The sequence below is a fragment of the Hippocampus guttulatus genome, chromosome 1, assembly GCF_054856545.1.
Source record: "Hippocampus guttulatus isolate MCC_2025c chromosome 1, RoL_Hgut_1.0, whole genome shotgun sequence".
Taxonomy (NCBI): domain Eukaryota; kingdom Metazoa; phylum Chordata; class Actinopteri; order Syngnathiformes; family Syngnathidae; genus Hippocampus; species Hippocampus guttulatus.
Window position 1 is genome coordinate 2865382 of NC_141261.1, and position 25956 is coordinate 2891337.

General features: G+C 42.4%; 4 protein-coding genes across 4 annotated transcripts in view; 2 read left to right on the forward strand and 2 right to left on the reverse strand.

Moving 5' to 3' along the window:
• Window positions 1-194: 194 nt before the first annotated feature.
• Window positions 195-4015, forward strand: icmt (isoprenylcysteine carboxyl methyltransferase). The gene is made up of 5 exons (XM_086099631.1): window positions 195-665; window positions 1505-1593; window positions 1978-2147; window positions 2527-2744; window positions 2838-4015. The coding sequence occupies exons 1-5, from the start codon at window positions 447-449 to the stop codon at window positions 3015-3017; spliced, it is 876 nt and encodes a 291-aa protein (XP_085955757.1). The 5' UTR covers window positions 195-446; the 3' UTR covers window positions 3018-4015.
• Window positions 4016-4568: 553 nt separating this feature from the next.
• LOC147210038 (large ribosomal subunit protein eL22) lies at window positions 4569-8660 on the forward strand. Its single transcript, XM_086099890.1, has 4 exons — window positions 4569-4635; window positions 6270-6380; window positions 7454-7578; window positions 8477-8660. The coding sequence occupies exons 1-4, from the start codon at window positions 4624-4626 to the stop codon at window positions 8619-8621; spliced, it is 393 nt and encodes a 130-aa protein (XP_085956016.1). The 5' UTR covers window positions 4569-4623; the 3' UTR covers window positions 8622-8660.
• Window positions 8661-8765: 105 nt separating this feature from the next.
• Window positions 8766-18690, reverse strand: rcc2 (regulator of chromosome condensation 2). The gene is made up of 13 exons (XM_086099757.1): window positions 18563-18690; window positions 15278-15493; window positions 15079-15172; window positions 13087-13230; window positions 12863-12994; window positions 12647-12735; window positions 12454-12568; window positions 11787-11953; window positions 11535-11715; window positions 10069-10174; window positions 9898-9970; window positions 9740-9817; window positions 8766-9479 (listed from the first exon to the last, which is right to left on the reverse strand). The coding sequence occupies exons 2-13, from the start codon at window positions 15476-15478 to the stop codon at window positions 9375-9377; spliced, it is 1485 nt and encodes a 494-aa protein (XP_085955883.1). The 5' UTR covers window positions 15479-15493; window positions 18563-18690; the 3' UTR covers window positions 8766-9374.
• A 1949-nt stretch (window positions 18691-20639) lies between these two features.
• Window positions 20640-25956, reverse strand: part of vps13d (vacuolar protein sorting 13 homolog D) — a 37661-nt gene continuing 32344 nt past the window's right edge. The window contains exons 61-70 of the mRNA XM_086100013.1: window positions 25404-25553; window positions 25151-25247; window positions 24598-24746; window positions 24159-24293; window positions 23714-23881; window positions 23401-23533; window positions 23000-23195; window positions 22594-22725; window positions 22253-22493; window positions 20640-21583 (exon numbers count right to left, since the gene is read on the reverse strand). Coding sequence (XP_085956139.1) covers window positions 21452-21583; window positions 22253-22493; window positions 22594-22725; window positions 23000-23195; window positions 23401-23533; window positions 23714-23881; window positions 24159-24293; window positions 24598-24746; window positions 25151-25247; window positions 25404-25553 — 1533 coding nt within the window. The 3' untranslated portion in view covers window positions 20640-21451. The remainder of the gene's footprint in view (window positions 21584-22252; window positions 22494-22593; window positions 22726-22999; window positions 23196-23400; window positions 23534-23713; window positions 23882-24158; window positions 24294-24597; window positions 24747-25150; window positions 25248-25403; window positions 25554-25956) is intronic.

Here is a 25956-nt window from a genome sequence, read left to right on the forward strand (position 1 = left end):
CACATTTCAAATGTAACCTCTGAAATTAGTTGAGGGGGGGGGGGGGGGTCATATTGGGACATTGTACAGTGCATACCAAAAGTACTCACAGCACTGTGAGTGAATGTCAGACATCATGTTTTGACAAAGCAGGCACCACTCATCACTTAATACCACCCCTAGAGTGAAACACGCAATTGGCAGCATCATACTGTGGCAATGTTCTTTTTTTTTTCCAATAGCTGGGACAGGAAGACATAATTGAGGGAAAGACCCTGCTCTGGATCAAAACCTGCTCCAGAACGCTCTTCAACCTCAGCCTGGGGTGATGGTTACTTCATGTTCTTTATTTTTTCTTCGTCTTCTACCTGACATGAAAACTTCCGACATTTCATTACAACGCGAACGCACCAACAGGAATCCCCTCGCGTGTAATCTCGCGATACGTTGTGGAATCCTTTTCCATCATGGCAGGCAGTAAGTTAGTACTTGAGGGTACAGTAAGTCTTAAGAGCTTTATTCTAGGTCTCAGCGTTGTCATAATACCTTTGGTTCGATCCTGCTTTGGTCACCTTGACTGGGTCTTCGATTACCTGACGGAAACTCCCGGGAAAATAGCAATTTGTCTGCATATTGCTGTTATCAATGGCCTCCTGTTACTAATCTGCAGGGGACCTCTGTACAAGGTAAGCGTAAACGCTAGCTACCGAACTTTTTAAGTTTCTTTTTAGTTAAGGTTTTAGGGTGAATGAAGAATTAAATTAATTACAGTCCAATAGGGATGTGTGTTAAGTGACAGATTTTAGACCGGTAGCTAGTTGTGCAATAGCTGTGCACTTTGTTAATCCTATTAGCTAAAGGAAAACGAGACAGCAGTGTCGTCTCAAGATGCAATGACCTACAAACTTGATTTGTATTCTAATTTGAAGCCCTTGAAAAACATTTCGTTGTATGGAGAAGAAATGCCACACATGCATTTAGGTATTGTGTGTTTTATGAGGAAAGTTAGTCACGTACGTATCCTTTTAGTCTAGAATTGACATCGAAAAGTGTAGTTTAAGAAATAAGCTTATGTGTCTACTATGTATGGGTTGTTATCAGTCTGTAAAACGATTCCTACCCCAAACATCTACTGTATATGTTTGAAATGTTCGTCATCAAAAATAAAAATGACACTTTATCTAAATAGTATAAGCTGGTGTCTTTAAACGTGATTATAAACTTCAGCTATTCATTGTTGTATATCTCATAAGTGAAAGCAATGTCTGACAAAAATATTGTTCTCCTTTTAATTGTATCTCCGAATATAGCGTAAAAAGATAATCCCGAAGAGAGGAACACAATTGGTGTTTGTTTTGAAGATTTTTAACAATAGGACACTAAATGGACCGAAATACAATCTGCACTTTAGTATCATGTATTTATCGGGTATGACAAATTAGTACTATTTAAGGTTGGCTGGATGGGTTGGAAATTTTAATTAGTAATATGCATTTCTATTGATTAATTTGAACATTTGTTCTAGGTTGCTGTAAGAGCCTGCTTTCTGGGGGTCATTTTTGGGTGCGGTCTAATTATAAGCTGCACCGAAACCACTTGGACACATTTTGGGTGGTATGTAAATGAATATTACTTGATGTTTGAGATATGTATGCCTTTATCTTGGAAACCTTGATTAAAAATGTACACGGGTTGTCTTATTAAAAGAGTCCCTTGTCACAACCTCATAAATGTTTTTCCTTGCATTGGGTGTGCGTGTGTGCAACTCTCTGCATGCTCACAGACCCATTTTAAGAAATGGGCAGATAAAGTATTTATTGGTGATGTAATTTCACACTTGTTGGGTGGACAGGCTCAAGTTGTCAGTTTTCTTTTATATGAACCCTTAAAAAAATGTCAGTGCTGGTAGCAGGTTGTCATTCTTAAAGACACACCATATTAGGTGTTGTAAAATGTTTGCTGGTTCGTGCAAATCATGTACTACTGTCACCTCTGCAGGTATATGTGCTCCCTGGCATTCTTCCATTACTCTGAGTACTTGGTGACGGCCATCATTAACCCTCACAGCCTCTCATTGGACTCGTTCCTCCTTAACCACAGTGTGGAATACACGCTGGCCGCTGTCTCATCATGGGTTGAGTTCACTGTGGAGAAACTAACATTTCCAGGTCGGTGGGCTGCATACTTTTTCTTTTTTGCATTCAACAAAAACAGTCAGCGTCATGTATGATCAGATGTCTTTTGAACCAATTACTATCGCTTTCAGATGTACAATGTTGTGGTCTGGTAATTTTACAGCACACTTTTTGGAGTAGGGAAATTGACAAAATGACATTGGCAGCTTTTTGTCCTTCAAAAGAAGAGCTTAATTTTTGGTTGTGGCTGACCATAACACATAGTGCCAGTCATTTAGATTTTTCTCATACATCCCAATAAGCAAGTGATTAAATAGTTGGTCATTTATAATTGGCCATAGTTTAAAAAAATGAAAGTCTCAAATGCCATCTGATAAATTTCCTGCTTGACATGCCCAATCTTGTCTTTCAGAGGTCAAGCAGCTGAGGTGGTTGAGCTTCATGGGTCTGCTCATGGTGCTGTGCGGTGAGGCCCTCCGGAAGGCGGCCATGCTGACGGCCGGCTCCAACTTCAACCACATTGTCCAGAATGAAAAGGCGTATAGTCACGTGCTGGTCACCAGCGGTGTCTACGCTTTCTTTCGACACCCCTCCTATGTGGGTTGGTTCTACTGGAGCATAGGAACACAGGTCTGTGTTTCACTTCTCCTTGATTCCCGATACTGCAATTTTGGTGTGGTCATATCAGGTCAAATGTTAGCTAACGTGTTGTGTCCACTGTAGGTGGTGCTGTGCAACCCAGTATGCACACTGGGCTACACCATAGCCAGCTGGAGATTCTTTCGGGAGCGGATTGAGGAAGAAGAGATTTCCCTTATTAATTTCTTTGCAGAGGAATACGTGGAGTACAAGAGGCGGGTCCCCACCGGGCTGCCCTTCATCTCAGGCATCCGCATCAACTAGTAGAGCACAACTTTTGACGAGTGGACTTGACTGAAAAAGCAGACCAGACGGTGGTGTTGGCGCGATCGCAACAAATTCTGCGAGCCGACCCGCTAGCTCGCACAGGCCAGCAAGCAAGTGGACTGCTCTTACTTGACCAAATGCTACAATCCAGTTCGAGAGACCAAAAACGTTTCACCATCTTTGCGTGTATTGTAGTAGCACTTGTTTGCAGTTTTGTTTGCATGCTTAGACCACGCTTGCTGTTGAACAGCAAGCAGGCGTCATTCGAGAGTGGATGGTAGCTGTCTGAGGGGAATACTGAAGAGATGATGGACAGACATGTATTACCTGAGTTGGATGGCAAAAAAGGGATTCCATTTCAATATTACCTGTTTACACAAGTCGCTTTCCACTGTAACGGCGTCTTGTTTCCACAGAACTGGATCTGATGCTGTGACTACCTCTGTAGCTGGCTCATCTCACCCACTTTTTATGCTCATTCTTTTGCACAGTTTACACCATTTATACATTTGTGACATATCCAGCTTCATAGGGATGTAGGTCGAAATAGTAAGAAATCAATTCAGTCTTGTGTGAGCAGCCATCGTGGTGAGAACATTTCAGCAAAGGAAGGCATCAACATCAGGTCCAAACCAACAACTTGAAGCTCTGTGGAGATGATGCGAAGCACTGCCCTCTTTCTTTGGATTTTTGTGTTTTTACAGACCTCTCATATGTAGCAAAGTTAGGGGAAAAAAAGATCCTAGATGACAGTTTTAATTTTTTACTGGATGCCTGCACACATTGTCATTTTCATGCCATCCAGAGCAGTGTTACTCTGTTGGGCTATTGAAATAAATTGTGGTAACACTGCATTCAGAACAGTCACATGGTCAAAGAGTGAACTGAAGTTGAGTCGAACACTGTTCTATTTATGTAATCCATTATATGACCCTCACTCAGGCTAGAAACCACCTTACAGTCGCTTGTAATAAAACTTTATCTTTGGCTTTTTATGAGTAGACCTATACTTACAAAGGTTTTTTTCATCTGTATAATAGATTGTATAATTAAATTATTGGAGATTTCAAGAATATCTTACCATTTATTTACAGCTTCCAATACTGAAATACTATATTTGCCAAGATGAATTATTTTGTGAAACGGGTAGAGAACTCAAATTCCAAGAGTTGGCTCCCACTGTAAATGTAAATTGAAAAAATGAACAAATAGTGTCCGCAAAATGTGGTGACCCGCTCTTGTACAATGTACAGTAAATACGTGCGTGCTCTCTCTCTCTCTATATATATATATATATATATATATATACGCTGTATATAGAATCTATATATTACATCTATATTATAGATGCACACTTTTTTTGTACAAACCAGCTTTTTTATTTGAGTGCTAAACTACTAACTACAAATGAATTCTTTAATGAAAATATCTGCCTTGCTGCGATTGCGCTCCGTGAACGTTTGCAACTTTCTGGAAATGAGGAAGTCTAAACCAAAATAATTTGTCGGGTGCGCAGTTGTGAATCAATGATTCGACGATTGGCTTGTTCGTGCTTGTAACGCATGCGCACTCCACGCTCGCTCTCTCTGCGAGCTTCTTCGCCATGGCGCCCATTGTAAGTAGAATCGTGTATCAACAAGCTGCTCAAACTGTTGCTTGCCCTGTTTAAAACAGAAAAACGACGATAAGGCTGTGACCTTTGTTGTCAAATGATGGTCGCCGTCCAAATTGAAGCTTTGGTGCAGCCTGTTGATGAGCTTATAAAAAGTCTCTCAATTTTTTGCGGCCTATCACTAACATTAGCTTCTGCCTGCTAAGCTCACCACGTTTTTTTTGTCGAGACTGTCCTGTTTTGGCTTCTAAACATGAGTGGCCGGATTGACTAAACGCACCCCTTAAACATCGCCAATGATTGTCATTGATTTTTTTCGACAATCAAGAACCCTATGCGTCATTACATGAACTCGAATGTTGTACTGGAGTCACGATGTTAGCGTACCGACGGCTGCCGCAAAGTGTAAACCAAGTCAGGGCAACTGCACGTATTCTTATTATTGAGGCGATGTAAAGGGCGTTCCAAAACATGACATTTTCACACATGGATGTCTAAGTAACATGTCCTTGGTCGGTGGTTCTCATTTTTCAACCAGGTACTTAAAATATGCTTGGCTCTTTAAGTGCCACCACCACGACATGAGAATACAAGGAGCCAACTCCGTCTTTCAACAGTAACACTTGGTCTAAATATAGGAACATTAAAATGAAACTAAATGACTCTATTGCACTTAAGTGACATAAAAATCGTAAATAAATTTTGAAAAGCAGTTATTCAAAGTTCACATGGGAATATATTGTGTTTAAATACAACTAACCCGTACTTATGCAGTCATGTTTATCGTTTTTTCTTAAACATTTACACGAAGCAGTGCCATTATGACTATGATGAGTATCGCTAAGATTTTAACGATACGACTACTCGTAAAGGTACAATTTAGTGGCATTTACTTTAACTGTTTTGTTAAGCGCTTTGTTACAGCTACAGCTTTTGTGAAAGCAGTTCAGTATATGAGGATGTATTGTATTGTATATGTGGTGTACTAATAGAAAGCAACGACCTAAACTCAAAAGTACAGTGCCTCAGAGAGACCACACTTCGCAATCCGAACGACAGTTTCTATCTCTCATCTCATGTCGTTAACCAGCTTAATCAAACAGATCAAGCTTAAAAAAAACGCCAAAATTAAAATAGTCAGCCAGGGGGAAAATGACTCAGAAATATTTTCTTAAAGACTTAAATAATCCACCACAAAGATGCCGAATATGAAACAATGGTTGACATTTATTTTATATTATGGATATCGAGGGCCAGTGCCACCACAACTTGGCTCATGGCGGCTCAACAGGGCCACCACACAGGCTTAAAGTAGGACTGCATTTTGCAGGAGAGTGCCTTTTGATGTCAAAGAGCTATCTACCTTTGCTCAATCAAATTTAGGAAATACTGGATTAGACTTCGAAAATTGTATTCTTGTAAATTTACATGTGTTCGCTTGCATACAAAGTCAGCTATACTCGATAATGAGATGAGCAAAAAAAAAAAAGAATAAAATAACACAGCTTTTTTGTTTTGTTTTGTTTTTTTGGAGAGTTGACTTTGTGCTGCTGTACAAATGTGACAAAACGCTGTGCGGCTTGAAGCTCTCCAAAGAACACGTGTGTAATAAACTTGTGTTGTTATTGTTATTAAAGCAGAAGAAGCAGAACACTGGCAAAGGTGGTAAGAAGAAGAAGCAGGTCCTCAAGTTCACACTGGACTGCACCCATCCTGTTGAAGACGGCATCATGGACGCCGCCAACTTTGTAAGTCCCTCGTTTATTGGCCGAACAATTAGCTGAGGGAGGGGCAAAGGGCATAAATATAAGTTCTGTGCAAGTAACATTTTATTTAATCATAATAACCTGACATGCAACAGTGATAATTTTACAGTTTACCTCCAGCGAGTCCCAGGGACTCGCTGATCAGAAAAGTACGAGTCTCATTCTGCATTTAGAGAGTCCCAAATTTTGAATTCTGAAATGGTCTACTTATTCAATTGCATATGATAATAACACAAACAACAACATATACATACAGTTATAAACAAATGCTGCAAAAATTTAAATAATTCGGTAGCAGCCCTGAGGATTTCGGAAATTCACTGGCCGACACGCTGCTTATATAGAGGAAAGGTGGACAGAACTGAGGACAACGTGCGGACGATAAAGTGGAAAGGGTGGGAAGAGGAGGCTCAAGGCATGCACCCCAGTAGGTGTATATAGTATGCGCATTGTGTGAAACAACATCCCGAAAATGGCACAGACGAAGAGACACGCTTACGAAGCGCAGTTTAAACTGCAAGCTTGGAGGGCCACGGGAATCGAACCGCCGCGAGAGAACTCAAGATGGACTAATCCACGGCACTTGGTGCTTTCGTTTTATGAAACGCCGGCCATCTGTCCATCCGGGCATGGACGACCGTGGCGCAGCAACATCTGATGGATTCCAAGGAAGAGCCGGCCAGCTTCCGCTCATAGTGCAGTAAAATGTGCAGTGTTTTGCGTTGCACTAAATAAAGACGCTTTCTGGAAGGTTTTAATCCTTTGTTCTGCTGCTCTGCCAGCTTCACTTGGCTTATACTACCAACTGTTCTCTGCCGGGAGTCAGCTGGGATAGGCACAGCTCGGATGATAGATGGATGGATTTTTGTGAACGATAACACAAAAAGAATTGTACCGTAACATGTTTTTCAAATATTGTGTATGCATTTTGCATAATACGTTTTAATGCGAGTGTTAAGTGATTTTGCAAATTATCTGTCCAATTTCAAGATAAATAGACATCAAATTCAATGTTGCACTCAGGTTTGCCCTCCCCCTTGTTCCTGTGTTCGCAGGAGCAGTTCCTGCAGGAGCGTATCAAGGTTAACGGCAAAGCGGGCAACCTCGGCGGAGGTGTGGTGTCCATCGAGAGGAGCAAGAGTAAGATTACCATCTCCTCAGAGGTGCCCTTCTCCAAAAGGTAAACTTTCACTCCAGCAATCTCTCTCTCGCCACCTCACCATTCATTTGCCCGTTACCATTAGGAATTTTTCCAAATAAAATCCAAAGTGTTGTCCTGTAAATGGACACATTTTGAGTCACATGGATGAAAAACTTGGCAAAGGTGGTCAGAGGGGACTTGCTATTGAAATGGGTCATGTACCACAACAGAGGGGTGGGGTGGTTGGCCATGTCAAAAAAAGAAAATATTTGTGTTTCCTCTCGGGGTGTCTGCAAGGTTAGGTTGAACACTTCCACAGCTTGTATTAGTACGAAGAAGACTTGTATAATTCCTAGTTAGCTGATCTAAGCTCTTTAAAAACCAAACGGATTGGTTGTTCCTTAAGTGAAACGTAAGCAAAAATATATATTTTTCAAATACACGATTAGTTGGAAGAATTTGTAATAGCATTTATTACAATTATTAGAGTTAGAAATATATGTAGTGTATAGCAATATCTTTAGTCTTCTTTAGACTTTTTGACAGTGTATACCACCACACAAGCACCCATACCTAATTAAATGGATCTAACAAAAGAAGCATGATCAGGAAACGGTTTCTGGGCCAACATACTTGTACTAAATTGGACATACAATAACTGCCACTGCTGCACTCAGTGATTCTTGACAAAGGATTAATTTGGCCGACATTCAACAGTGCCCAGGTGCTCAAGCCACAGGTATATAAGAAAATTATGCATCACAAAATGCATAAAAGGACTTAAATGTGTACAGGATTCCTTGTGATTATGTGGGGAGAAATTCACAAGATCAAATGATCAAGTTTTTGCTTACTCAGGTTGCACCAACATGTACTAGTGTTGCTAGTACTTTTGCCCATGTGCGGTACAAGTGACTGTGTTTGTGATGTCTTTCAGATATTTAAAGTATCTGACCAAGAAATACCTGAAAAAGAATAATCTTCGCGACTGGTTGCGCGTGGTGGCCAACTCCAAGGAGAGCTACGAGCTGCGCTATTTCCAGATCAACCAGGATGAAGAGGAGGAGGAAGATGAAGATTAAATTCAAGATGATTTTGTATAATAAAATAAATGGAATGTTTTTGGTCACGTGGCATTTTTCTTGCGATTCATATCCAGTGTGGGTCGGTGTAAGTTCAACATATGGGAATCCTCATTTACAACCACAAAGCAAATTTCAAACGAGTTCAGGCCATTTTTTTAATTGGAATGAAAATGTAACCAGAACAATACACACTATTAAGATCAAAGGTGAGGAAAAACACCTTCGAGTGATTTAGAAAAAAAAAAAAACTACCTCCCCCAGCTCAAATACTTTCGACAGTGCAGCATTGGCCCCAAATGAAATGAGTAAAAACAATCGTCCCAATATTGATCTTGTGAAGAATAATGAAAGGAATGTAACAAAGCTGAGAACAAGAAAACATACAAGACAACTTCCATAACCGGCCCATGGAAAACGTAGGCACTCATATGGAGCATCTGTCCCTGCAGACGAGAAGAGTCATGCTGAAGCACCCGTAAATCTGACAAATATTTCTCAAAATACTGCAACACACCAGACAATTAGACAAATGAGCGTGTAACAAAAGTGGAAAGGAAGCACGTCTTGGGAAGGAAGAGGCAGAAGTGCTTGACGTAAACAAGGTTTCACTCGACAAGTGACATGGTCTCGATAGTTCATTGTGATCGCAGTGTCCAAATTGTTGGGACTGAGCCCCCCGTGAAGAGGAGACGTGTGCAAAGCCGACACGTCTTCCTGGCCACTTGGGGGGCCCTCTTGCACTAAGACTGGTCAGATTGTTCGGGGGTTGTACTCGGGCAGCTTTTGCAGTCTCTCCTGCTCGGCTGGCGTGTCCTGCCTGGCGATGATCATGGAGTGAGCGTAACCCATCACCACCTGGGAAAAGCAGACAAAAGCAAACATTCGAGCAATCTTAACTCCTGGTGTGGGCCTTTCTGGAGCACCAACATGCCAGTTTCTGAGCGTACGGCTCGAGCGACACTTTGGGTCCGACGCCTTGCTCGGCAGGGTCCCTCCCTTCCTGCCCATCGCGTTCATCTGCGTGCGGCCTATAATTAACTCGCAACCTCTGTCGACAACAATACTCGTGGGAGGACTGCCCACCACACACACACGATGCCAGTCATTCAGTGCACCTGTTCGATATAAATGCCATCCAGGGTCTTGACTTCCTGGGGGGTGGTGGAGGATTTCGGTTTGTTGTCTCCATAGCCCTACACAAATCAAACAAACACGCTTTGTACCGAGTGTGGCCTACAGGGTGAATGTCATGATGAGGACACTTTCTCTTTACCAGCTCTCCAAAAGTAGGTGATGGACCCCAGCTGATGGTGCTCTCGTTTGCAGCGATGATGATGCTGCTCTTGCTGTTTCACAGAGAGATTCACAACAAAACACACACACACACACTTAGGTCACCTCTCAAATATTTGACAGTTAAACGCGTCAACTGCCAAGGACCTACCCGCAGGCCAGACTGCGGATTTCCCAGCCACAGAGATCCTGCACGGCTTTGGGGTACATCGTCGACTCCCTGGAAGTGTTGGTCACCCCCCAGAAGAAGAGACTCCCTGCAAACATCAACAAAAATGTCTTCTTTGTTCCTGACTATCTGAACAAGATTAGGACCGAGTAGAGCGCAATCTGCCACCAAACAGGATAACAATCGCCTGGGTTCCAATAACACAGCCCCCTCCAAATGTATTGGAACAGCAAAGTTAATTCCTTCTGTTCTCCATATTTTGGCCATTCCATCATTTTGGAGGAGGTTAATCTTCTCCTCAGTCAATAAAACTTTGTTCCAAAACTTTAGTGGCTCACCTCTGTACTACTGTGCAAAACCCAATTTGGCCTTCCAATGCTTTTAGTCGATCAGCAGTTTGCATCTTGTGGCTATGGCCTGTTTATTTCTTCTTTCCGACCTTCACCCCAAGCCCCGAGGAGGTAGGCAGTGATGTCACTACCACTTGCCTTTAGGTGTTTCGTCACAGCGCTCACATTGTTTCTTTCTGCTGTCAATATCGTTGGCCAACCTGTTGTCGTTTTCGAAACATTCCATTGTTGTATCGGCTATGCCCAACGTGTGTGCAATCGCTGTGATTTGGAGCGACGCCACTCGAGTGAAGCGCGACTCAGCATTCAAGAGTCCTCTGCTCTCTGCTGTGCGTGCGTCAGCGCAGACATGTACGCACGGGCGTGTCTTTTGGCTTCAACCAATCAGCGCTGACGCAACGGACGTTACACATCAAAGAGCTTTGATCTACGACACCAGCTAAGCTAGCCTAGCCAAAACAACAGCCAAGTTAGTTGAGACGGTAAGACGCTCGAGGTCGGACGGACACGCTCTCCATCAATCTGTATGTTTCTCTTCTTTTCCTTTTTCTGTCCAAACATATATATATATTTTTTTTTTCTACTCCAATAGCTGTCTTATCCATGACGTCTTGTTTCGTCCCACCGGGGTTTAGCTAGTGTATTTATAAAGAGGCCAAAATCTCTTTAGATTGCTTTTCCTCTTCTCAGCTTCAAAAAGGTTTGCTTTTTCTCCCATCGACAGCTCTCTGGGTTTCATATTTGCTGAACAGCAAATGCAGTTTTCACAGGGGAGGCCAAAAGCCCAAAACAAGCACGATCCAAATGTTTGGGCCAACGACAGACACTCAGTCACATGTTCCAATAATTTTGCACACCAGAAAAGTGGGAGGCTCTATCCTGAGTTGCTTAACACATCAAGATGCTAATACCACAAACTAAAAGCTGGAATTCTTAATTGTTGTACATTATTCTCTGCAACATGTTGTATTCCATAGTTGCCATCAAGCATCAAAGAGAAAGCATTCGCTTTAGGATTCTCCAGCCTTGGTGGAGGTCAGCCGTACTCTAGTCCAGCACCATTCGATTTGCAAAGCGAAGCCCACCACCGGGTCTTACCGCTCTCACTGATGGCGAAGGAGCATTGGTAGCCTGTATGGATGTGACTGGCTCCTCGACCGGGGAAGTCAAAGAGTTTCACCAGGCGAGGAACCAGCTCGTCCTTCTGCTCGGTGTGTCCCAGACGCCCGTAACCTCCGAAGCCCCAGCTGAATACTCGCTTCTGAGAGTCCAACACCAGCTAAACACACAACACGGGCGTAAACCCTCAAAACGGGACAAGAAACGTATCCCTCCGTTGCAACTTCTCACCGTGTGGTTGGATCCGCAGGCCACGTCCCGGACCACCACGTTGGGCACGGGCGTGACCTGGCCGTCTTTGGACTTCTCGATGAAGATGGCGACGCGGCGGGGGATGAGTTCGCAGTCAAACTCGATGCGCTGCGCACGAGCTATGAACTTGCCATCGCTGTTGTGTCCTGCGGTGAGACCAGAGAAGAGGCGAAATGGCACAAATCGACTTGACAGTGGACGCCCCCTAAATCACATTCAACATGCAGCATTTTTTAGAGCTCCGAGAGTTAACTATGTTATTTAAAACATTGCCCGTACATTTGAGAGATTTCAGAATGCCAATCAGCAACAAATGAATTAACTTTAGCATTTCGCTGGCATCGGGCCGAAACGTCAAATGTTTAAATTTGGTCCATTTCATGACTCCCTGTTATTTGACAGTCCTCACATGGCCCTGGTGTACGACATGTAATGGGGAAGAAACTTTTGGAACAAAATCAGACTAATCCACAGAAGTTAAATCGAGGCAACTCGTTGTTGATGACGTTTGATCCAAAAATGTTTCTTCACTTATGAATTTTGGACTTGCATTATGTTATCTGGATGATTGTTAGTCCCAGGAAGGTAAATCAAAATTGTCTGGCATTTTAAAATGAAGGACTGAGCTCAAGTGCTTCCATCTTACCGAGCTGTCCATACTCGGGGCAGCCAAAAGAATAAAGGTTCCCTTTGCAGTCCACCACCATGCTGAACTCGGCCCCGCACGACACCTTCACCAAGGGCTGGCCGTTGTAGGAAATCTGGGCACCCCGACCACAACAAACTTGAGTCTTTCCTGCTGGGACTGGATGGTATCGTCATCGACAGCTGGCACTTACAGGAGTTGGGCTGAGGACGGCGTCCGTCTGGCTGCCTTGGCCAAGCTGACCCAACTTGTTTTCACCAAAGGAGTGTGCAATGCCATCCTCTACAGAAAAGAACCACCAACACAAGCGTACAGGACCATTGCCAGAACTTTACATGGTACTTTGAGGTTGAGTAGTCAAAAATAACGAGGGGCCTGGTCCATACACAGGCGAGCTGCCCAAGCGTACCTGTGAGTGCCAAGGTGTGATTACGCCCGCAGGCCGCAGCGACAACCACAACATCCGCCAGGCCCTCAATCAGCTTGGGAGCATCCAAACGTTTGGTGTCTCCGTGGCCCAGTTGCCCTTTGTCATTGCGGCCTGTACAAATATTGGCAGACGTAGCATGTTGTTGGAATAAAAAAAAGGGGGATTGAAAAATACAAAATGACGCAAATTTATTTTGGATTTACCCCAGCTCCACAGTTTGCCTTCAGTGGTGATGAGAAGGCTGTGAGCAGCACAAGGGCCGGAAATCACGCAGCTAACCAGGACGTCATTTAAACAGCCGTAGCGGTGCGGACTCCACAAATTCTGGCCCAGGTTGCGGAAAGCAGCTGGAAGACAAAAAAAAAAAAAAAGATTGTGCAACTAAATTAAGGGATTTCAAACATTTTTTTCTGTGGCATGATGTTAACTGTTTTGTTACAGCTGCAGCTGTTGTGAAAGCGCTATATAATCAGGATGTATTGTATTGTCAAAATGCAATATATTACAATGAAGGAAGTAAAACAACTTTTGCTCTGTGATCTGACCATGCACTGGATTTTTCTGGTTGCATGTTAAGGTCGCAGGATTCACTGCTGCAAACAGAGGAGCTAAGTTAAATTCCCGCTAAAAAACGGACAATAAGATTTGAACACGGTGGAAGGCAGTCACAGAGTCAATCTGTACAAGCCCCACTTGAGCAACTACGCTCATGCAGAGATGTCGGATTAGTCAGAGCTTTTCATTATCCCAAAGCTAAGGTATTTGAGTCTATATTTGCAAGTATATTTTGTTCTATGGCCACGTCGGTACGCACCTTTAAGCTTTCACTTTTTTTTAACTACCAATTACCGTAATCTAATCCGCTTATCCTCACGAGGGTCACAGGGCATTCTGGAGCCTCTCCCAGCTGTCTTCAGGCAGTAGGCGGGGGACACCCTGAATTGGTTACCAGCCAATCGCTGGGCACACAGACAAACAACCATTCACACTAATCACGCCTCGGGATAATTTAGAGCATTCAATCAACCAACCACGCATGTTTTTGGAACGTGGGAGGACACCAGAGTACCTCAAGAAAACCCACACAGGCACGGGGCGAACACACAAAACTACACAGGAAGGCCAGGGATCCCCAGACCTCTGCACTGTGAAGAGGACGTGCTAACCAGTCGCCCAACATGCCGCCCTCTACGGAAATTATGTGCTTGTAAAATTGTTAAACAAACAAACATTAAACAAAAATATTGACTGCATGATGGCAGGCAATTCTCACCTATTGGAAGATCAGTATTAAGAAAAAATAAAAAGCCATAAGCCATATTTTGACATACGTGCAACCTCACAGATATACAGCAGGTGCAGCAATCCTTGCAACATGGTCTTTGTCCTAACAGCTGCTACAAATAAAGCTGCCCCCCCCTCCCCCAGCCGTCCCAAAAAAAAAAAAAAAAAATCACAAATCCCTTTGCAACAAAGCACATTTATCAGCGTGTCTGCAAAAGCATCAATACGCCCTCTGCAGGGGGGAGGGGTGTCCCCCATATGCATAGATATGAATAGACATTTGCGTCACGATCATTTAATGGGCATTCACTGGTTCAGTCCAAGCTGTATTTCCATGGATGAGTAGTTGTGATCTGTGCCGAGACTGCTGTGGCTTTTTTTTCTCTCCACAGTTTAAAAGTCTGGCCTAGCATTCGCAGCAATTCCAGTTACATTTGCCCATCCCGTTCCCCCACGTTGTCGCACGTCCATCCTGTTTGGTCTGTGGTGGTCCAAGAATGGATTGCCTTGACGTATAGTCATGTAAATGGAGCATTCACAAGGCAACAAAACGCTGGTTGGATGAAAGTGTACTTTCAACACAGCGATGTGCCGCTCAGGCGAGTTCTGCCTGACAGACACGAGTGAATTAACACTTGCTCTACTCTTACAGCAAAATTTTGTGTGGATACACTATGATTTTTTTTAAATTAATTTTGTGGGTTCTTGCATGAATGAAAATCATAACTCCTGCAAAAGGTAGATAGTGTTGCTCATTTTTTTAATGCAAATACTGTATCCCCAATGTGGGACTAATAAAGGTTATTTTATCATATGTTTTTTAATCAAAAGAAAATCGGATAAGTTATTAATTATTGGCAACACAGATTTTTAACACATTATTTCACACTATAGGATAAGAAATATTCTACCTTGTTGTTTGGGCACCTCTTTTCTTCCAATCAAATCCCAGTTAGTTGCTCCAAATATGACTAGTTGACCTTTAAGCTTTGGACATTCAAGTTTCTGGAGAGAGGAAATGCAAATGGAGAGTCAATCTGACGAACGAGAAGCTGCATAATTATTATGACTTTTTTTTTTTTTTTTAATAAACGACCGCAACAGACTCACAATTTTCTCTTTCACATCATCTGCGACAGTGACGGGTTGCAGAGTGGATTTGATGGAGGGCTTCCCGGGCTTTTTGTTGTTCTCCTGTTCATAGTCAAACTCGTCGTCACTGCTAAAGTCTCGCTCTTTCCGTTTGCCACTGGCTTTCTTCTTCTTCAGGGATCCATTTCCCGAGACGTCAGTCACCTTCTTACGTGGCATTTTCAGTCAAAACAGCTGCAAGCAAAAAACAAAACGCTGTGAGCAACTTTTCTGTAATTCCGTAACCGTAGGCACAGGACGACAGCAATACAGGGTTGTAGTGGTCCTTGGTTTATGGCAGTCCTGATATACAGCATTTCAAGATTAGGAACGATACGCTCCGTTCCCGCAACACACACACACACTCCCCCTGCCCCCAATTTGACTGTTCCGTATTAATGGCCTCAAGAGTGTCTCGAGTAACTAGTTTGGCCAGCTATGTAAAATAAACTCACAAGCAGGCATGTTCAATTATTGCTTTGTTTGTATGTAAATGCTGCTTTATCTTTTCGTGCACAAATTATTATAACCTAGATTGGGATTTGTAGGTTTTTTTTTCTTTTGGAGATTTGTTCATGTAGGAGGAAGTAACTTTTGAATAGCTGTGCATTGTGGTGACCACTGTCCCACAAGTTATTATTCTTCCAAGCAGTTGCTATAATTTTGATATCCTAAGGTTATGAACGGCAGGCAGCGAACTAGTTTTCACAGACACACCACGCTTAAGATTTTTGCATAGTTTTTCTCATACAAATATTTACTGTAATTATGTCAACCGTCCTCCGACAGCATAGGGTAGGGTTACGAGGCCGCGTATAAAGAAACTTTGTCGTAAACCCAGGACAACTGTTATTTCTCACCTTGACTATTGTAACATATTGCTTGTCATGGTTGTCCCATGTTTAGTATTAAAGCGTCTGCAGTTATCCTGACAAGGATGGGGAAAGTTCGACCATATTACAAATACTGGACAACTTGCACTAGTTCGCCGTCTACTTGAGGTGCGATTTCAAGGTTTTGTGACTAATGAAGTGTTACAGACTAGCACGTTCTTATCTCGATTTAGTGACACTGTACATTTTGTCCACAACATGATGGCTTTTGGTGATCCCGAGAGACAAAATGAAGTCAGCAGGTTAGAGAGCATTTTCTGTTCAGGCTCTAGTGATTTGGAATGCCCTACCCACAGAAATTAGAGCTGTTAACTCAGTAAGATAAGAAAGAAATGTTTTCTAATGTTGAATTCTCACACTATAGAGGGCGCCCGGATAGGCAGCCATCGGCAAGTGCTCTTCAAGAGCCTTGCGTTTTTTTGTTGTTTTTGTCTTGTTTTGTCACATGGTGTTGTTATTTACGTCGTGTGGACCTGATGTGGACTGTTTTCAGCATTTTTGGCCATGGCATTCGTCAAAGAAGAAGAATCTGTGCTTGGTGGTTGCGCCTTCTCGGCAGCACGTGCGTACCAGCACTGATTTCTTGATTGGGAGGAATGTCGGCGCCATTTGACTATCGTTGCTGGACATCCCCGGGGTGCTTGTGTCTTGCGCCTGAAGTAGGCAGCATTTTCACAGCCCCGCTTTGTTCAGTGAAAAGGTCGGTGCTGATGGACAGTCTGCGGCTGGATGGATGCATGGATTGAGGAGCCGACGATGAGAAGAAAGGAGCGTCAGCGCAGAGCGCCAATGCGTATGTGGAACTGGGAGTCGCGGCTTGGAATTGAAGCGGACTTACATGGGACAGGAGAAGAGAGCCAATCTCTCTTTTTCGTAAATGGATGCCACAGCTTCTTGTGGCTTTCAAGCTTAGCTTGTAGCAGACGTGTGCACATTGCAGCATGACGTCTTTGATCCACTGGTGAAAAGGACACTTTGATTCGCTCCTTTTTCATCTATAACTGCTTCAGACAACAAAGTGTATGCAGGAGAGTGCACGATTGTCTGTGTCTCATGTGTTGTTTTGTATTATTTTGTCATTTTTTTAACTTTTCTTTTGATGGCAGCGCAGACACCCGCAGCGGCTCCTCTTGTTTTATGTTGAGAGGGAAGAAATTTAATCTGTGCTGTATGTTGCACATACAGTACATTTGACAATAAAGTTTATCCAATCCAATGATATAGCATCACATTATGCATTAAATTGCCCACTCTGCATCTATGGCAGCCTGGTCCTTCTGGAAGGTGGATTCCCCCATCTGCCACCTCTTCTCAAGATTTGTTTTTCCCCAGATATTTTACCTTGCCCTCCTATGGGGTTAAGATCAGGGGATGCCCTTAATGTTTGTCAACTGCAGGCTTGTGTAGTCCTTTAAGACTTTTTTTTTTTGTGATTAAGGGCTATGCAAATGAAATTTTCTCAGGCTGTATTGTCAGTAAAACTTATTGACAACTCAAAGAAAGACTATGGCTCATTCATCATAACACTACTAATCATCATGATACATTGAGTAATATAAAAGATTAAACAAAACTTAAGTCGAGACGGAAAATTGTTCGACATTTAAAGGGTTTATAGATTACAACTCTACTTCAAACTTTTGTTTTGACATTTCCCGAGTGTATGGGCCACTGACATGGACAAAATATCAATAGCAAACTAACTCCTTCCAACTCGGGTTAGAATCAATCAAACAGTATAAGACTCAGTGAGAACATTTCAACATTGGAGCAGACATGAGTAAAGAGGAAGTGTCCGGGAGAGTTTGTACTTTTAACCGACTTGAATTTATAGTAGTTTCTTCCCACCTCCCCAGCAACCTTTTAAAAAAAAGCGCACGTGATTAAAAAGGCCAATAAAGTCGGCTCTGTAATACGCACAATAAAGGCACAGGCACGCAAATTGAAACAAAGCACACGCGCGTGTGTCCGCGTAGCCGCTAGCTTCACGAAGCTAAGCACCGACGCTCTTTGTTCGCTTGGAGACGGGCTAGCAAGCTAAACGAACCACCAATTCGTCAACTTTTATCCCGAGCCTCTACATAAGGCCGAAGTTTGCGCCTCATACAAACTAAGCAACTTTACTCTGTTCTCTCGCTGGACTAAACCTTAACATTTCGAAATAATTAAGCTAACGTTACCTCCGCGTTAAGCTAACGCATACTTAATAAAGACATGTACGCAAAACAATACCGCGACAAGGAAAAGAAAACAAAAACTTTACAAACATTTTCAAGGCAATATAGTTTGTCATGATAGAGGAAACGGATACGCGTGGTTTCGCGAAAAATGTTACTTGTAATTTTCAGAGAATGGAAAATAAATCATGTACCAGCTATTTCCTGATTCAGCAGCTCTCCGTCCGTGTCCGCTTTGATTGATGTGAACAAAAGAAGCTCGAGTCTGCTTCCGCATCACGTGGTCGCTGGTCCACACTCGCCAGTCGCCACCAGACTTTACACTACACTACACGACACGACAGGATTTGGCATCAGCTTTCTGCACGTTTACGCCGGGCGCATCGCCCATCCATACATCCATCTATCATGTCAAGTCAAGTCACTTTCAAACAGCCATCGCTGCGTACAAAGTGCTGTACATGGAGCAATTTAACATAAACAATAAACAGTAAAACAAATCGGTAATATGGCACAAATCCTCTGATAACAGAAGATGCTTGAAAAAAAAAACTGGCAAAAAGTAAAAGTACTGATTGAACTCCTTATGTGAAAGTAATACAATATGGACTCTGAAATGTACTGGGAAGAAAAAGATTGTCACTGTCTCTCTCGTTTTCTCTCTATATATTATAATGGTCCTGCCTTTTCTCTTTTCAACAGAGCAAGCATATTGAAACAATACTTATCTCTTATTACTCACAAATTTACTGACTTTGTCTGAAAATGTAGGCCTGTATAATTGATCACAAAATGGATATACTTGCAAGAATCCACGACTTATGGCAAATATTTATTGTAACTTCTGCCATTTCACGGAGAGTAATTTTATTTTCTCCGTCTCTATTAAATTGCTGCCATGGATTGACGAACAAGAAAACCATTCACTGGTGAAAGCAGCATGACATTTCAGACATTGTTAAAGGAACGTGAACAAAGTAAGATAAGTAAATGTTAACACTGCAGCTCAATAGCATAGGGCCGACGGGCCAGTTTGTTTTAGAAGTTTCCCTCTTCCAACACACCTCATTCAAATGAACAGCTCATCAGTAAGCTCTGTGAAATCCCGATAATGATCTTGGGAAACTTCTAAAACATGCAGCACTGCAGCTCTCTAGGACCGGAGTTGCCTACCCCTGACTATGAAACTGGGCTATGAAACTGCATTAAAGACTGACAGTATTGCCAACTGTCAATATCGAAAACCGCATTGCTGTATTAAACTGAATTCGGTACGAGAGCTTGTGCATCACTGAGGACATTTTGTCATTCTTTGTGGCAGGGAGGCAACTGCTGTGATCAAGCTTTTAGGGAATAATTTAAAGTCACCAAACTTGACAAGTGGTTTTAACAACAGACATGGAAACAAGCCCGTAAACTCTTTGAAGGCTTTCCAGGAAAGTAGAGCATAACCATGAGAAAGACTTTCAAGATAAAATAAACGTTATTTGGCCCGCACTGGGGAAATTTGCAGTCTGCAGCAGAAAAATTGTGTGTGTGTGTTGGGGGGGACAAAGCGTTTCATTACACAAAATAAATGTTTCAGAAAAGAACTGTATACAGTTCAATATAAGTGCAATATAAAATATAGCATTAGCAATATATTTGTAGAATAAATATAATAAATTAGCAATAGCATCAAAAACACAGCATAAGGTGGCTGTGCTATTTACAATGGTTTCACGTATGTTTATTCAGCAGCCTGACAGCAGTCGGTAGAATGAGCGGCGGTATCTCTTCCTTCTTGCAGCGCGGGTGTAACAGTCTCTGGCTGAAGAAGCTACCCAGCCGAACCTTTTGTTTCTAAGTTCAACAACATCACCTCTTCTGAGGTTGATTACGACAAAATGTTTGTAGGCAGGGCAGTTGTAAACCATGAGCATAGTTTTGAGTTGAAGATACCCGTTATTTAGACTCCATTCTAACCTTGGTATACACTATAATCAAGTGCACAATATTCATGTACAAAAGGTCACCACAATCATGTTGAGGTTTGTCTTTTTTTACATTTGGTCATCCCCTGCAAGCCTATTTTGATGGAATAGAAAGTACAAATATCTGTTCTCAAATGAAAGGGGTGAATGGAAACATTACGGGAACATTAAATACCGGTGTTCAAGTTATCTAGATACCTGAAAAATCAATTACTTCTTACAACTACTTCATTTTTTAGAGTGATGTGTCAATTGTTAATTGTACAAACACATACAGTATAGAACTGCAAACAATGTGTTAAATCAGGGTCCTTTTATTTGCATTTGTCCACGTGAATGCATTTTACAAAACCTCCATATGTCACAATCTGTCCCTCAAGCACTCTAATTCACTTCAACAAAATCTCATCTGACACCAAACCAAAATCACTGACGCTTCAATGACTTTTCAAAAACCTTGCTTGGAAGTTCGATGCTTGTTTACGACGAAGTCATAGTTGCATCAGAAAGCAACAAACAGTGATGTCACTGAAATGTCTAAACTGACGGTTGTAGTCGTTACAGGGCAGAGACGGGGGAAGGCAGCTCAAAGTGAATGAGGTTGGGGCGTATCACATACTTAAATGTGTCAGTGCAATTATTTATATTTCATCCATCAAACAAAATAATATTTTCCAAAACACGCAAACAGTCAAAACCTTGTTATAGTCACATCTCTCCATACTGTTGTATTTACATTTTTACCTATTCACAAACAATGTGGAAGACCTCCAGGATATGTACATCTGGTACTATATACACAGTCAACTAGAGTAACAAAAATACACAGATGAAATTAAAACTATGTCATGCACATGTACTCTGTCTGATATTACGGCATGTGACTGAAATATTCCCTTCTCTGGAGTTGATGAAACATGATCCGTCCATCCAATAATCTCCTACACTGCTTGACTTCATTAGAGACGTGGGTAAGCAGGAGCCCATACCGGCTGACTGTCGAGATGATACGGGGTCAACGCTGGACTGGTCGCCCGTCAATCCCAGGGCACATTATACTGTACATGTTCATTTGAGGAAGCTTCAGAAACTCTTCCAATCCGTATTTAATCATGACTCAAGCAATAAGCAGTCTTCATTGTTACTGGCAGGTAACATGAGCTGTTGCTCATAGTACAGACTTTTGGCGTAGTTGATCTCTTGGGAGATTTTGAGGGCCAGAGTTTCACTCTTCACATGGACCTGTTGGACAATCATACGGAGGATTAGAACACAAATAAGAATAGGCAGCAGGACTTGGACGAAGAATTGATATCTGGAAAAAGAGCTAGGCGATATGACGGTGCATGTATATATCGCAAAGGCGATCTATTGTGTCATTTTATCATCAGTTGTGACCTACAGTAAATGACTAGAAAGAAGAAGAGACAGAGGAAGCTTGATTTGATGAACAAAAGCTTTCACTTATGCCACAGAAATTACCACCAGGTGGCAGACCAAACAATAACAGGCAACGTGATTTGTAATACATATTCACCATAAACAACAAGCCGAGGGAGCAAAATCAAATCTAAAAGTCACTTAAAATAAATAATAAGGTAAATGAACACAAATAATGAATTGTATTACTTTGGGAAAGAATGAAGTAACAACAACAAACCTGTAATTATTAATAACAATTCCCCCATGGCTTCAAACTACATCAGGTTGGCATAGCAGTTTGCCTCATTACAGGACTGAGAATCACAGATTTTTAAGTTTTTTTCAGATAAATAAACAACCATGACATCCCAAAAAGCTTTGCAGGAACATATTTAAACATCAAAATAGCAGAGAATTTAATCAAGAGTTTGGAGAGCAAATGATGACAAAACTATGCAACAAAGTGTCCTGTTCCCAGTATTGTCTTACCATAGGCTTCTGATGGGAAGGGCCAGGGATGGCCACACCACTACTGGTGCTTTCAGCCTTTTTGGTGAGCTGTACATAGACTTTCCCATGATCTTTAGACACCAGACTGTGGTAGAGGTCGTCATATTTGATCTCCAGGAAAATAGCTTCACGGTCCACATGGTCTCCAGGCTTCAGGAAGTAGACCACTTTGGAGGAGATGAGCACACTGTAGCTGTCGATGGGTTCCACTGCGATGAAGCTGACGGCAGTCAAGGAAAAACAAAAAGTGTGTGAAGGGAGGGAGCGGTGTATGTTAAAGTCATGGCGCAATACAAGTCCAGTGAAGACAAGTGACTTACAACTCAGATTGAATGTTGTCTGTCAAGTGGAAGAGCTGCTCCTGGCCATCAGCCTGTAAGGCTGAGTAGCGAGGTAGAAGACCCTGGGGACCTTTACAGCAGCGAGGTTTCCTGACACGCAACACGCTTAGCCTGAACAACACAGGACCAACACCACATGGAAAGGGAATCACAGTTGGACATATGTCAAAGACGTGGAGGAATGTTATTTAAGTTACGTGTAAGGTTGATATCTCAGAAAGAGATCCAGATCGTGTTATAAGCAGAATGATAACAAAACACACATGGTTCTCTAGTCCCCAAAAGGTTGTGACCTCCGGCGCCTTCCATCAGGAAGATCTGGCACTACATAATTACAATGAATTGGAGTGAAGGGAACTTAACACAGGTAAGCAGTTCCACCCACCTGTGGTTACTGAGACTTGCCATGTCCCGGACCGTCTGTGCTGTCTCTGAAGCAAAGTCCAGTGCTCCAGCCACTGGTTTGGTCACAGTGCCAACAAGACCTTTACCCAGGCCAGAGAAAAAGCCGCTGACTCCACCCTCTGTCTTGACCCCCTCCACAGTTGAAGTTATGATGCTTGTCATGCCACCTATGATACCTAAGAGATCACAAGAAGTCACGAGATGCCTTTTTTTCAAAGCAGTTTTATGCTTCTTAATTACTTCAGCAAGGTATCTCAGCCAACAAAATCCATTTCAGAGGCCATTTAACTTTGATTTTAATGAAATTGAACGTCAATGAGTGTTTTGGCATGAATACAGATACCATGAGTAATGACTAATATGCAAAAGAGAGGTTCGTACCATGAGCTAGTCCATGGATGCCTGCAACCAGGTGCTCGCCACTGGTGGCTCCGTGGTATCTGATGTACTCTCGCTCCGTCTGGTGCCGGTTGTCCATGGTTTTCCCAAGCCCATCAGATAAAGTTCCTGCAAACTGAATATGGGGCATATGTTACAAGTGTAATTTTATCCAGTTTTTTAATTATTTAGCTTTGCTCAATGTGTAAGACACCAACGATTTAACAACACAGAAGCAGAGTTCGATGGCAATCTGATCTAAAGCTGTATAAAATACAAAGAGCTGCTGAAAGTAAACCGCTGAGTGAATATGTACCTTGGCAGCAGAATTGGACACGCCATGTGTGACATTTCGTATGAGCCCACCCACGTTGCCATACTTGATGAGCTCCGATACGCCTTCAGAGACATCATTGAGAAGTCCAATTGGATTTCCGAGGAAGTCTACAGAGCCCAGGATCTGAGCTGCCTGGCTGATCAGCTCCTTTAGATACAAATACACATCATACTGTATATTACATCTACCAGTCACAAAATTATGATCACTTGCGCATCTAATACCAGCATTGGATAAAAACCGATGCCTTTACAGAGATACAACTCATCACCATGTTCATTATTGTGGTTATAGTTTGAACTCCAGTCTGCACTGCATCATACAAAGAGAGCAGTGTCTCATATTTTGATTCCGTCATATAGTTAAATGTTAAAATAACTTGTGTAGTTCGGCACCCCTGCATCAAAGAACCATCTCCTCATACCTCTCTGAAATGCTTGATAATATCATTGATGATGATCTCCTGGGTCTCATAGGGGTGCACCCGAGTGAATGGGTACATGTTGACAACAGCATCCTCAAAGCGAACCAGTGGAAATCCCAAAGTACCTTTCAAAACCTGGTGCAATAAAAAGAAAATTGTGATATTATCCGTACAAAGTGCATCTCTCCTACTCGTGTTCAATAGGCACTGTGTAGAACAGACCGAATTTGCTTGCAAACAAGAACAAGTCCAGATGAGTTACGTTATATAAATTTGTCCGCTATCAAATATAGCTGCGATAAAAACAACCCTCAAGTGATGGAGTCCCCACCCAGTCAACCAAACAAACACAAAAACATCAATTTAGCCTTGTTCAAGTGACATCATGTCGTCAAAGCAGCAGCAGAGATTTGAGAAGAGGTAAAAAGTTGAATATTACCTTTAGATCTGCAGGTAGCTTGTGAGAGGTGAGGACGCTGAGCTTGACCTGAGGCAGACTGATCTTCAGGTTCTCAAAGTAGTAGCGTTTGGGAGGTCCTGCATCCTGATTCGACCTCTCATGAAGGTTTTCATCCAATTTCTCCAGTTCTACATCAATTACACAAATAACCATATGATTCGATACACACAATACGTTTTAGTGTAGCCTGGTTTAAACAGGATGGAATGGGGAACTTTGTTGAACTTTGCTACCATCTTGTGGCATATTAGTGCCCAGGAACTAGACTAAAGTGAGTTGAGGAGCTTGACGTAGTGCTTTCCCGCATCCATAAGGAATGATGAACCTAGCGCTATCCTAACCAAGCCTTGATGCATGAACCGATGAAGCCTGTTCAGATGAGAGGCGAAATGTCTTCTAAAACAACCAGAACAATCCAGTTGCACCGGATTATAAGGTCTGGGCTGTACAGCACAGGGCTTCTCATTTTCAATGGTTAATGCATCACCATCAATTAGTGAAAGAGACTCATGAAACTTCACAGTTCACCGACCTGCTTCTGTCTGCCCGTAACCAAAAAAGCTGAGCATCTTGAGCAACAACTTCTCTTCAATGATGACAGTGAATCGCCCAGCTGTTACCATGAGGTGCTGTAGACACAAAGTTACGTCGAGAGAAAGGCTACAGTACATTCACACTGCAGGTCAATTATGACTTTTTTTTTTTTTTGCCCAAATGTGAAATGTATCACATTCTTTATGCAATGTGAACAGCCAGAGAGTGATGATAATGTGCCCGATACTGACCTTGAAGATATCAGTGAGCATGAGACTGCTCGGAACTTTGACTGAGTTCACCTGCAAGGCTGGAGCATTGTCGCTCACAGTGCCATCGGCAGAACTAGGAGTCACACAGAGCATAACTGGCTGTGTGGTTCCTAGAAGCTGGTTGTCCACCTGATAACCAGAAGAATATTACAATTCAAAACATTACAAACATATAATGCAGTGGAAATGTATTTGCCCCCCTAAATTAAGATAATGTGGTGTGTGGTATGATCTGGAACTGGCAGTTCATGCTTTAGAAAAAAAAGGTAAAACGTCAACTAGCCACTCAGTCCACTTGCCCCGATTCAACCGTTACAGATTACTGTATCATGACCTGGAGGACTGAAACGGGTTTTCAGGAGTATCTATGCTGATATTCTGCATATTTTATTCATAAGTAACAAGTACAACATGATTATGTATTCAGTCCACACACTTTACTTTTTAGTATCACAGCATGTATATATATGATAAGATAACGTGTGGCACCACTGCTACCCCCCTCCCCCTCACATACACACACATGCATGCT